The following is a 12,357-nucleotide window of genomic DNA, read 5'->3' as shown; positions in this document are numbered from 1 at the left end:
ATAGTTGTTGAAATGAAAAAATCTGAAAATCATCTGGAGATCTCCTTTAAAGGGCTCGTATAGCTTTGGTTAAGACCTAATTTCAGGTTTGTAACATTTTTGGTGAGATAATGAGAAACATCTTATGAAATATGAAAGATCATGTAATTCTATGAAGAATTCAACGTTTATTTGATGAAAATTGGTTTTGAAATGGCTGAGATATCCAAAAAAGAGCGATTCTAATAAAGTGTGGGACCCACACTTTATTACGATCGCTTTTTTTTTACTTTGTTTTTGGATGTTTCAGTCATTCCAAACCCGATTTTCATCAAACTTTGAATTCCTCTTAAAATGGTATGCTCTGTACTATATCATAAGTGTTTTCTTGGTATCTCGCAAAAAGTTAAAAGCCCAATTCTCATCTCCACCAATACTGTACCATCCCTTTAGACTTGCTTCTTTGGAGCGACTCATCATAAAGGCATAATTTACAATTTTAATTTTGCTGATGAAACAAAAACCCAGCATTAGTGCTGTAAAATAGTTCTAACATGTGGGTTAGGGATAGAAACAACCACTGCAAAAATTTGAATCCGTAAAACTGATGTTAAGTATTGTTCAATATACAAAACGTGAACAATAGTTGTAATCATAAAAAATGTTTCCAGACTACACCGTCTACAGTTACGGTTTATTGAGAAAAATGCAGATATGTTTCGTGCAGATATTCGTTCAGCCTTTTTATAACGTAGCTAATTAAGATTTCAGCATAATGAGTAATATAAAACACTTATGCTTTGAATAGATGATATCATGGGATGCGAAAAGAGTGGTTGTTATTCAACTCATCGTTGTTTTCTGTGTAAGATAATTGTATACGGGGGTGGTTTTAGCTAATGTCGCTCTTCCTGGCCATTAGTTTTCATTTATTGGGATTAGTAAATGATGAATAACCAAACAAATCAGCCTATATAAAACCAGTAAAGCCCCCGTCACACTAGAGCGGATCGAGCCAACGAATGCCCAGCGGATCCGAAAATTTGGAGATACGCTCACATCCGTTGCTCGTCATTCGTGACCCGCTTGACGTTCGTTGTATCCGCTAGCCGTTCGCAGAGATTCGCAGAGATCCGCCGGAGCCAAATTTTGATTTTGGACATATCCCAAATCTTGAGCGGATGACGAACGGAATGACAATCCGCTCTGTGTTCGCTTAGCATCCGCTGATTGAAAGTTTTGGTCGCTCTGCATTCGTTTCTCATTCGTCCGCCGTTCGTCCAAATTCGCCCAGCAAATCTGCACAGCAACACACGTTAATCAAACGTAGATAAAAAATAGATATTCATATATAGCACACATAACAATAATGATGATAATTATGATAATAAGAAAAAAAAAGGTCTTATTTGCCCAGGGTAGCCTCTTCAGTGTTGGCACTGCTCTACCAGAGGGCCCTGCCATTATTATCACCCCAGCGTTGCCAGGTACCCATTTATACACCTGGGTCGAGAAGGACATCGTGGGTAAAAAAATCTTGTCCAAGGATGTAAGCACTGGGCGGGATTCGAACCCGGGTCCTCGGTTCGGGAGTCGGATCCACTATGCCACAGCCCCCCATATGACATTTCATTATACGTATTCTGGCATTCAGTAATAAGAGAACATTATTCTAAACCACTGCTATAAAAGTCAACCTGTAGTAAATGGGAATCTCTGAATGGAAATTGGGAATTGTGAAAGTTCGACTCCAGTTGGAGGCACCAAACGCAATGGAGGATGTTGGACTACCAACATCATCGTCACGTGATCATCAGAAGGAAGTACACTTTTAGGGGAATCTTGAATGAGTGACATCAGGAGTACTTGGTGGTTACTTCTGCTTCCTTCTTTTTGGGGCCATTTCACAGTCACAACTATCTAAAAAAGAAGAGTGAAAATGTTCAATCTTGAAGGAGTGAATAACAGAAAAGAGTGAGTTTCGAGTGAAATTGAAGTGACTTTGGAGTGACTTTGGAGTAAAAATGTTCATTTTTCACTAATTTTGGAGTGACCTCAGGGATCACTCCAAAATCTTCGAGTGATCCCTGAGGTCACTCCAAAATTAGTGAAAATGAAAATTTTCACTCCAAAGTCACTCCAATTGCACTCGAAAAATCACTCTTTTCTGTTATTTACTCCTTCATAAGTGAACATTTTCACTCTTCTTTTTTTAGAGAGATTTGACACTGTCACTGCTCAAAATGATTTGGTAAAGTGTGCGTCATCCGAGATCCGTCACGTGATTGCCGCAGTATCGCTCTGCATATGTTGGGCATTCGCTGCTCATTCGCTTTGTCCGCTCAGCATCCGTTGGATGGACTGTGCGCATTCGCTTTCATTCGTTACTTTATCCGCTCGTTACATGGTTAGCATATGCTCATCATTCGTTAGGCGAACGTTCGAAAACCACATTTTGCTTGCGAATTCGAGCGGATTCGAGCGTATCTGGACTTTGCCAAATATTGCCCATCCGCTAGGCATTCGCTGATTTATACGCTGTAGTGTGACGGGGCCTTAAAGGACTATCAATTCTTATCTTTCAGAATTGTTTCTGTGGTTTAGTATTTTAGCCCCTTCCACTTCTGCTACCAAAGTACTAGGCTCCGACACATTGTTATCATTGATCATTGTTCCCAGCGAGTAAAGCTAACAGTTACTCCTAGATTTGGTTTGTCTCTTGAACAGCACGTATGTGATACATGTACATGTATGAATATATATTTACACTCATCTATCTGCCTATTCACTCATTTATCGATTTATGCATAGAATTACACCTCCTATAGTCTTCATTTTTGTATTATACCAAGCAAACAGTGTTGTACATTTGAATCAATCACACATTTACCTGTTTCCATGTACATCATTAAAATGTTGCTCAAGAACTTTGTTGAATTAATCATGTGTTATGTTACTGCGTGAAAATGAATGCAGATATCAAATCAAATCAAATCAAATCAAATTAGGTCCCATTGCAGCTTTGACTCTATTCTGATGCTGATGCAACAATACAGACCCTTAAAAGACACGTGGAATGTTTTCATCCTTCATTCAAACAAGAAGTAAACAACTACAAACGTAACTACATTGTTGAAAGATAAAAAAAGACACACTGAAAGGTCGTTTCAACAACAAATATAATGTCATTATGTACTTACGTCAGGACAACTCACTTAGCTCTTCATTAATCATGTGGGTCAAACACTGATTATATCCACCACATGATAGTCCGATGACCTCTCCGACACAGTGCTTTACTCTTTTCTAAGAGATATTTCCAGATCTAAATCCTCAAGTTTTCCTTCTTTCCTTTCCCGCGACCTTCTACATCTACTTCACATCAGTCGCCTCGCTGTCACTTTCGCTGTGTAGGTTTCAAACATGTGCGTGTTTTCAGTTCAGCGTTACTTTATCCCTTCATTTAAAAAAAAAAAGACAGTGAACTTTCGGACACACGATATCTGTGATACATCTGCATCCTAAGTGGGCAATTACACTATCGTTTTCATTTTCTTTCTTTCTTTCTTTCTTTTTGTTTTACTTCGTTTTAAATCTCAAGTGCATTGACTCCTCTTCTGTTGATGTGATACCTGCTTCTGTTATGGAGTGGTCTTGTGTAACTCTAGTTACGTGACAAAACTTGAGGGCGGGCTCCTAAACGCGTCCGCACTTACTGACGTAACAGATCATTCATCCACGAGTGCATGACGTTTAGCGCGAAACATGAGCTGTGCTAATCTAGCTCATGACTTCATTACTATCATTTTATCAGCGTTCATGTTAGCCCATCAGGAAGCCTACATAGAAATGATGAAGTCCATTTGGTGCACATATGCTGTGTTGCAGGCCTACTACTCTATATCATCATTAGACTATTTCATGCAGTTACACTCTGTTTTGCCGACATGACCATTACTTAAGCTCCGAGAAGGAAAAAAAAAACAACAGCAACAAAGAACATGCACGGTGCTGGTATCTAATCGTCAACTTAAAGGGAAGGTAAACCCTAAGAGCAATGTGGATTGAGTGAAAGCAGCAAAATTAGTAGAACACATCAGTGAAAGTTTGAGGAAAATCGGACAATCGATGCAAAAGTTATGAATTTTTAAAGTTTTGGTGTTGGAACCGCTGGATGAGGAGACTACTAGAGGATATGACGTATGAGTGGACAACAATACAAAGAAAATATAAAGGAAATCCAACAAAAATTCACTTTTCTAGAATCATGAAAGAGCAATGGACCAACCGCTTTCAGAAAGCAGAGGGAATAATTGCTACCCTTAACATATGTAAATATCAAGTTGATGGAATTTGTAATTTTCATGAAAAATTGATTTTTGTAGTATTTTCTTTATATTTTCATGGTATTGTTGTCCACTCATACGTAATAACCTCTAGTAGTCTCCTCATCCAGCGGTTCCAACACCAAAACTTTAAAAATTCACAACTTTTGCATCGATTGTCCGATTTTGTTCAAACTTTCACTGATGTGTTCTACTAATGCTGCTGCTTTCACTCAATCCACATTGCTCTTGGGGTTTATCTTCCCTTTAAGATTTGTGAAAAAGTACATTGACCTACAGTTGCAATAACACGACGAAAGTTTTGCCTCGGTTTTGATTGTCTCGCTCCGGTAGTGTTTGGGAAGTGTCATCCACTATAAGGCTGTTCTTTATGTAATCGATATACAAAAGCTGATCTATTTCTCTCTCTTTTTTTTTCTCTCTCTCTCTTTCTTCTTATGTGGATCATAGTAGTGATGAAGGTCTTTTCCTCAATCGCCATAAAACACAATCGTCTTACAAGCCCGACCAAAACTTACGCAAACATCGAAGAACGTGCTCATAAACAGAATATGAGCGAGGAAAATCGGAAAAGAGAAGTTTCAATTCAAATGGAGGCCTTCAGTCGCATTACAATGTATATCGTTATTGTAAGTTTGCAATTATTGTTGTTTACTCTGCTATATCCACGTTGTATTGTTTACATGATTTCCGTCACTTAAGTAAGTGAGATGTATATTATGTCATAGTCGAAAAACGGAAATAAATTTTAATTGAAATGAATTAAATAGAAGTGGACTGAATGATACCAAAGGCCTTGGTTGTTCGTTATCCTGACATCTACGTTACCTTAAAGGAATGATATAGTCTTGGTTGAGATGGGAGATTCCGATGGGGGATTTCTATGACACAAAGAGTTCTAATAATCCCACCTTTCGTTGGGACCACTTTGGTTTACTTTTTTGTGGATATCTCAGCCATTTCGAAACTGATTTTCATCAAACAAAATTTGAATTCCTCGTAGAATTAATATCTTTAATATTTCGTAAGTGGTTTCTAATTATCTCACAAAAAGCTAAAATCTAAATCCAGGTCTCTATGACTATGATCACACTAATTCTTCATGCGAAAAGAGTGCTACTCAGAAGTAAACGAAAAACAGTTAACAAAATTATAGGAAATGTAAGCCGCCACGAATATTTCCCCTCATAAACCCGCTCTATTTCAAACATTTACACACACGCACACACACACACACACACACACACACACACACACATACACACACATACTTTTAATCACATAAATCCCATGTCACCGGATGACTGTAATTGTCCAATCAGGGACCAGGTTACTAGAGATTGCTCTCATCGTATCTTTCAAACAATGTTTGATACAAAAAGCAATCAGAGATGATGACCTGAGAACATAATATTACTCGTCCCCTCTGAGGCTGGTTGATCCCATTTGACACAGTTTTGTCTGCGCAGGCTATACTCCAGGGAAATACTTCACAGTCTATTCTGTCCTATTTGGTGAGGTACGTACGTTGCTAATCTACAGCTTTAATTTTCACGAAAATGTTTTATTGCAATTGTCGGAGCTTTGTTTTATGACCATATTACACACACATCAATGGAATTAGGCTTGAGGAGGCTGTTTTGTTGGCCTATCGTTTCATTTTTAGTGATTCTTTTATTACATATAAGGGACGTACATGGGTCTGCTGTACATCTCCTTCATAAGTAATGAAAAAGGAAAAGCACATTCTACAGAAAGTTGTGCTGTTATGACATCAGGATCTGCTAAAAATATCAGTAACATTTGCTGCGAATTTCATGTGTTTTTGGTTCATTTCTGATTTCTTCTGCCGTTAATTCGATCTTCATATCAGGAAGTGATCTCGACATTACAGAAAGCCTCTCTTATCTTAAAGGGGAAGGCTAGTAACTGATCAGTGGGAATCAATGGGAATGCTGAGGGATGATTGTTTCAATCCTTGTGGGATTCATTTAAAGGGACATTTTATATCTGTTGTTTTGTGAAAATTATTTGCTTCAGAATGGTCTCATATTCAAGTAATGTGCAGTTTAATGTTTCCAGGTTAGCATGCCTGTACAGTGACGGGGCGATCGTTAACGATTAACTGCACATTACTTGAATATGAGACCATTCTGAAGTAAATAATTTTCCCACAACAATAGATATATAATGTACTCTTAAATGAATCCCACAAGGATTGGAACAATCATCCCCCAGCATTCCCACTGATTCTCAGTGATCAGTTGCTAGCCATCCCCTTTATAAGCATAATCTACCATTTGCAGGTGAAACAAAAACCCAGCATTAGTGCTTCAAACTAAATCTAAAATGTGAGTTAGGGATAGAAACAACCAATGTATAATCGATGTTAAGTATTGCTAAATATACAAAATGTTAACAATGTTATGATGAAAATGTTTCCAGATTAAACCGTCTACAGTTACGGTTTAATGAGAAAAATAGTGATATCTCTTGGTTTTTTTTAGGCTTTATTACAAAAAATTAATGTGGTAAGACGTTTTGTGATACAACTGACCTACACGTATGCATCAGAAGTGATATCCTGAACATTTTCAAATCACTGCTCCTAAAGGTAAACATGACCTTTGAATGTAAAGTAAAGTGGCAGAGTAAAGCATCGCTTTGTTAAATAAACAACAAAGTCGGTTTCTTCTTTGTTATTAAAAACGGTTCAAAGCTTTCAATTAGTAAAGTCGGAACCAAAGTTTTGAAAGAAAAATGTATGGGCAAATGGTTATTCTTTCATTCTTTATCTTTACGTTAATAATTCTGAAATCAATCCTTTCAAGTTTAATCCAATAACTTTATGGAGTTTCCAGTTCTAGAGAATTTGAAAGATAACGAACATTTTACCAAATCCAATAATGCTATGACTGTTCTATGACTAATATATTTAAGAGGTTAAGAATTAGTAATACAGCAACACATTTTTCTATTTCGTAACTATTGCATTTTGGTAATATTCTCAAAATCGAAGATATTTTTTTGTGGTTGTATAAGCAATAAAATGAGAATACGAATGAAATACATGGCAATATTTTGAAAGAAACATTTTCGTTATATGTGTTTTCATGGCTCTTCTTCCCTTCTTAAATCTAGAGCCTGAACAACAATACTATGAACCGAAGTATCAACGACTCGAGTCAAACGCTCATTCTGTCCGTGACAGTGGGACTGACGTTTACTTGGCAAGCAGGTATTTTGTTTGGACTTTCTTTGATTACAATCTTAGTAAATTCGCTCATTCTTCTGGCATTTTGCACCGAAAAGAAACTCCGGACTTACAGCAATTACTACATATTGAACATGACAGTGGCCGACCTTCTGGTAGGCCTTGTCTGCATGCCAATCCGCGCGTTAATATTCGTCTTCGATCGCACCTGGATGCTGGGCGGCACCTTCTGTTACATCTTCATAGGGGTGCAGCACGCTCTTCCCGGTGTGTCCGTGTTTGGCGTGGTTGTGATATGCGTCGATCGTTACCTAGCAACGTCGTATCCTCTGCGTCACTACAGATGGAAGACTAAGAAGACAGCGGTTGTCGTCAACGCGTTGACCTGGTTCATTCCCTGCTCCATTTGGTTGAGTATCAGCACGTTTTGGGACTTGGCCCGACCGAGGGTCTCTGTGACACGGTCAGGATGGTGCGATCCAAATTACTCCAGGTACTTTATCTCAAGCACTATCACTGTGCTTCTTCGTGCATGCATCCCATTCTTGACTATCGCGACTTTGAGTGTTCAGATCTACCGTCGGGCAAAATCCGCCGGCCAGAAAAGTCTCGGGGGCAGAAGCATTCGGTCTATGTCAGCAACGAAAGGAGATGACAAATTTCCTTCGACAGTGAGTCAAGACCAAATCATGTATGAGGTGGATGCAAAAAGCACGGAACGTTCCACTGACACACCTTCATCGGACGTCGAAGCTGAACATGAAAACAGTGGATCGTCACAATTGAAACGCGGATTGCATGATAAGCAAATATGCAATATACCTCACTCGCGTAGACTTAAGATTTTCACGCTTTCGGTTAATTTCCAGGACCATCTTTCCGGACAAGGGCAGGGTGATATTGGGAACGTTAACGCTCGTCTGAGTTTTGCTGATAGAGTTGGGACTAAGATGAAGAGCGGGAAGGGAAGCGCCGACGGGGCAAAAGCCATGCGTACCTTAACTTTCCTGCTCATAGCCTTTTTTATTTCATGGCTACCGAACACCATCGTTCTTGTCCTACTTTCAATCTCACCGACGATCCTTACAAGTCTGCCTTACGCAATACAGCTTCGAGAATCCGTCCGATGGATATCCTTCTGTAACAGTACCATCAACCCGCTGGCCTATGCCGTGGCTCAACCTCTTTTTCGTCGTGTCATATTAAAGATGGTCTGCACGAGATTGTCAGAATAGAGTAACGAACCCAACACTATAAAGTCAGCATCGATATGAAAGAATTGATAGAAAATTGTTTGCTATTGTTTGATTTACAATATCCCGAATTACATCAAAATGTGCTTCAGAGACTTTTGTTTTTGAAAATTTGAATTCGAATAATGCGATAGCTCCCTTCATACACAGGAGAGTCGATCTTGGGGGACAAGGGGAACAATTGCCCCCCCCCCCATGAAAATATGTGGGGGTGGGGGCATTTCATTTTGCCCCAAATAACTTTTTGCTTTTTGGTAGAAAATTGACTAAACATTTCACTTAAATTGTACACTAGATCGTTCATTTTCAATCCTGAAAATGTACAATCTCCCTGTCCCGTTCGGTTTCCTTCATTACACTTATAGAAAAGATACCGAATAGTCCATCACGAAGTGTGCACAAAATTTGCCACTTCTATTTCAACAAAGGTCGCTTATGTCAGAGGAACACCCCTTTTCAATTCACCCCTCCCTGCTCGTTTCCCAATCAAATACAAGCAGATTTTGTACACTTTTTTCATTCTTTTAATTTTTCAAATATTTTCAAAAATGTCTGTAAACGTAACTTCATTTCAGTTTTAAAATTCTCTTCGTATGGGAAGGGTATGGGATACACCCTTCCACTCCCTATCCCTGCTCTGGTATAGCCTCCCCTTCATGCATTGACCATAGCTAACCTTAGAGGGATTTACAATTTCTAGATATGCCACTGCAATCACACACAAAACAAAAACAAAAGGATACCTCCTCCAACAAGCTCTCCCAAGCCGGTGTATAGCCTCCTTCAGTAGATAACAGACTTGTTACATTTGATGCAAATGTTCAGCTATTCCACCGAAATATGAGTCAAATCGTTGAATTTTAATTCTAAAAATGCGAAAGCTCCCACCAATGGAAAGGGAATTCTCCACCCCCACCCTCCCCATCCTCAATCCCACTCAACATAAACACTATGGGGAAACGACCGTTTCCCAAGTTACATCAAAATGTGCTTACGAGATATGTTTATTTGAATTCTAAATATGCAAAAGCTCTCGTTGATCGTTGAATTTCCATGATGAAAATGCAAGAGATTCTTCTTATACGCAGGTAATCGATCGGGGGATGAGGAGGCAGTTGTCCCCCCCCCCCATTAAAATATTAGGTGAGGTTAAGCTTTTCATTTTGCCCCTAATAGTACCCGACACGCGGAAATTTTTCTTGCTTTTTTGATAGAGAATCGTCCAAATATTCCAAGTAAATTATGCACTGTCCCGTTGAATTTCAATGCTGAATTTGCAAATCTCCCTCCACCGCCAGGTTCCTTTCATTACTCTTATAGTCCCTCCCCCCTCCCCCCTCCCCCATTGTTCCGATGGCCCTGAACCAGGGTCCCCCGATCGGAAGTCGAGAGTCTTGTCCACCATGCCACAGCACCCCAAGTACAGATATTTATTATTTAATAATAATGTCAGAATAGTGTACAGGCATGCCCCAATCGAACAATTAAAGTTTTAATTCCATCACTCTTTGCGCAATTTCTGTGCATTCTCGTGTCTTTGCCTGTATGTAATGTTCATCTTTTATATTATGGTTGAGTTGGTAAATTATTACTATTTCAAAGACATAGATCTTCCTTAGAGAGGGGATGGTGATTATGCAGTGAGACATAGATGAACTACTTTCCTATCTATGAGACAGATGCATTTTTGCTCATACTTTAAATAGTATTGGAATCAAGGCTATTTTAAGGGAAAAAAGACTGCTGTGATTCCATTTCTTTAAACTCCTTGGTAATAGAAAGCAATTGTAAGTATAGTTGGTTAATATTATTACCGTTTCAAAGACATAGATCTTCCTTAGAGAGGGGATGGTAATTATGCAGTGAGACATGGATGAACTACTTTCCTATCTATGAGACCGATGCATTTTTGCTCATACTTAAAATGATATTGGAATCAAAGCTATTTTAAGGGAAGAAAGACTGTTGTGATTCCATTTCTTTAAACTCCTTGGTAATAGAAAGCAATTGTGGCAAATATCATCTCTGACATTCCTTATGCAATATGGATAGCGCTTCCTTTCGCATCGGTAAATGCTTGACAGAAAATTTCAAATTTAAAAGACGATATTGATGTAGTTGCCTGCATGGTAACTACATAACATCAGCTATTGTCAATCTGGCATCAGCCAATGATCTTCCGACATTTCTCTTTCTTACCGGGGCCATCGAGGTCGCTATGACTATGATCACACTATTTCCTTATGCGAGAGGGTGCTACGCATATGTGAATATGAATATGATATAAATAATGCCGCGAATATTTTCCTTCATAATCCCGCTCTATTTCAAATATACACACGCAAAATTCTAGTCTTACACATCTTATGCCATTGGATGGCTATAATTGACCAATCAGGGGCAAGGATGCAAGAGATTGCTCCCATCTATCAAACAATGTTTCATACAAAAAAAGCGATCAGAGATGAAGACCTGAGAACAGATATTACTTCTCCACTCTGAGGCTGGTTGATCCTATTTGACACAGCATTATCTGCGCAGGCTATACTCCAGGGAATTACTTCACAGTATATTCTGTCCTGTTCAGTGAGGTACGTACTTTGCTAATCTACAGCCGTGCGCTTCACGAAGTTTTTTTTTTAATTGCAATTGTCAGAGTTTTGTTTTATGACGATATTACACAGACCTTCATTGAATTAGGCTCACGTAGGCTGTTTTGTAGGCCTATCATTTTCTTTCAGTGATTATTTACATAATGAATGTACATGGGTCTGCAAATATCTCCTTCCGAAAAAAAAATGAACAGAAAAAAGAAAAAAAAACAAATTCTACAGAAAACTGAAATGTTATGACATCAGGAACAGCTAGAAATATAAAGCTACATTTGCTTGTTATTTCTTCTTTCTTTTCATGACTGATTTCTCCTGCCCTTATTTCGATCTGTATATTAGGAAGTGATCTCGACATCATAGAAAGTCTCTCTTGTCTTAAATGTAAAGTGGCAGAATAAAACATCGCTTTGTTAGATAAACCAATAAGTTTGTTTCTTCTTTGTTATTAGAATCGATTCAAAGCTTTCAATAAGTAAAGTCGGAACCAATGTTTTGAAAAAAAAAAGTGTATGGGCAAATGGTAATTTTTTCACTTTTTATCATTAACGTTAATAATTCTGAAATCAATCTTTTGCAAGTTTAATTCAATTAATTTAGGAGTTTCCAGTTCTCGAGAATTTGAAAGATAATGGACATTTTACCACATCCAATAATGCGATGACTGCTATATTACAAATATATTTTAAGGTTGAGAATTAGTAATACAGCAACAATTTTTTTTCTCGGAATTATTGTGATTTGGTGATATTCTTAGAATGGAAGATATTCCGCTGGTTGTATAAGTAATAAAGAGAGAATACGTATGAAATGCAGGGCAATATTGTGGAAGAAACATTCTTGTTAAATATGTCTTCGTGGTTCTTCTTCCCTTTTTAAATCTAGAGCCTGAACGACCTCAACAACACTATGAACCAAAGTATCAACGACTCGAGTCAAACGCTTATTCTGACCAC

At 38.3% G+C, this 12,357-nt stretch overlaps 1 protein-coding gene across 1 annotated transcript; it reads left to right on the top strand.

The window, feature by feature from the left end:
- Nucleotides 1-7,673: 7,673 nt before the first annotated feature.
- On the top strand, nt 7,674-8,774 carry LOC139723703 (histamine H1 receptor-like). The gene has a single exon (XM_071634925.1). The coding sequence runs from the start codon at nt 7,674-7,676 to the stop codon at nt 8,772-8,774; it is 1,101 nt and encodes a 366-aa protein (XP_071491026.1).
- Nucleotides 8,775-12,357: the final 3,583 nt, after the last annotated feature.

Source organism: Diadema antillarum, unplaced genomic scaffold (genome assembly GCF_040938485.1).
Source record: "Diadema antillarum isolate AM-2024a unplaced genomic scaffold, OU_Dant_1.0 scf00000197, whole genome shotgun sequence".
Classification (NCBI taxonomy): Eukaryota; Metazoa; Echinodermata; class Echinoidea; order Diadematoida; family Diadematidae; genus Diadema; species Diadema antillarum.
Note: the sequence above shows the minus strand (reverse complement) of the source record. Positions and strands in the feature narration are given on the sequence as shown.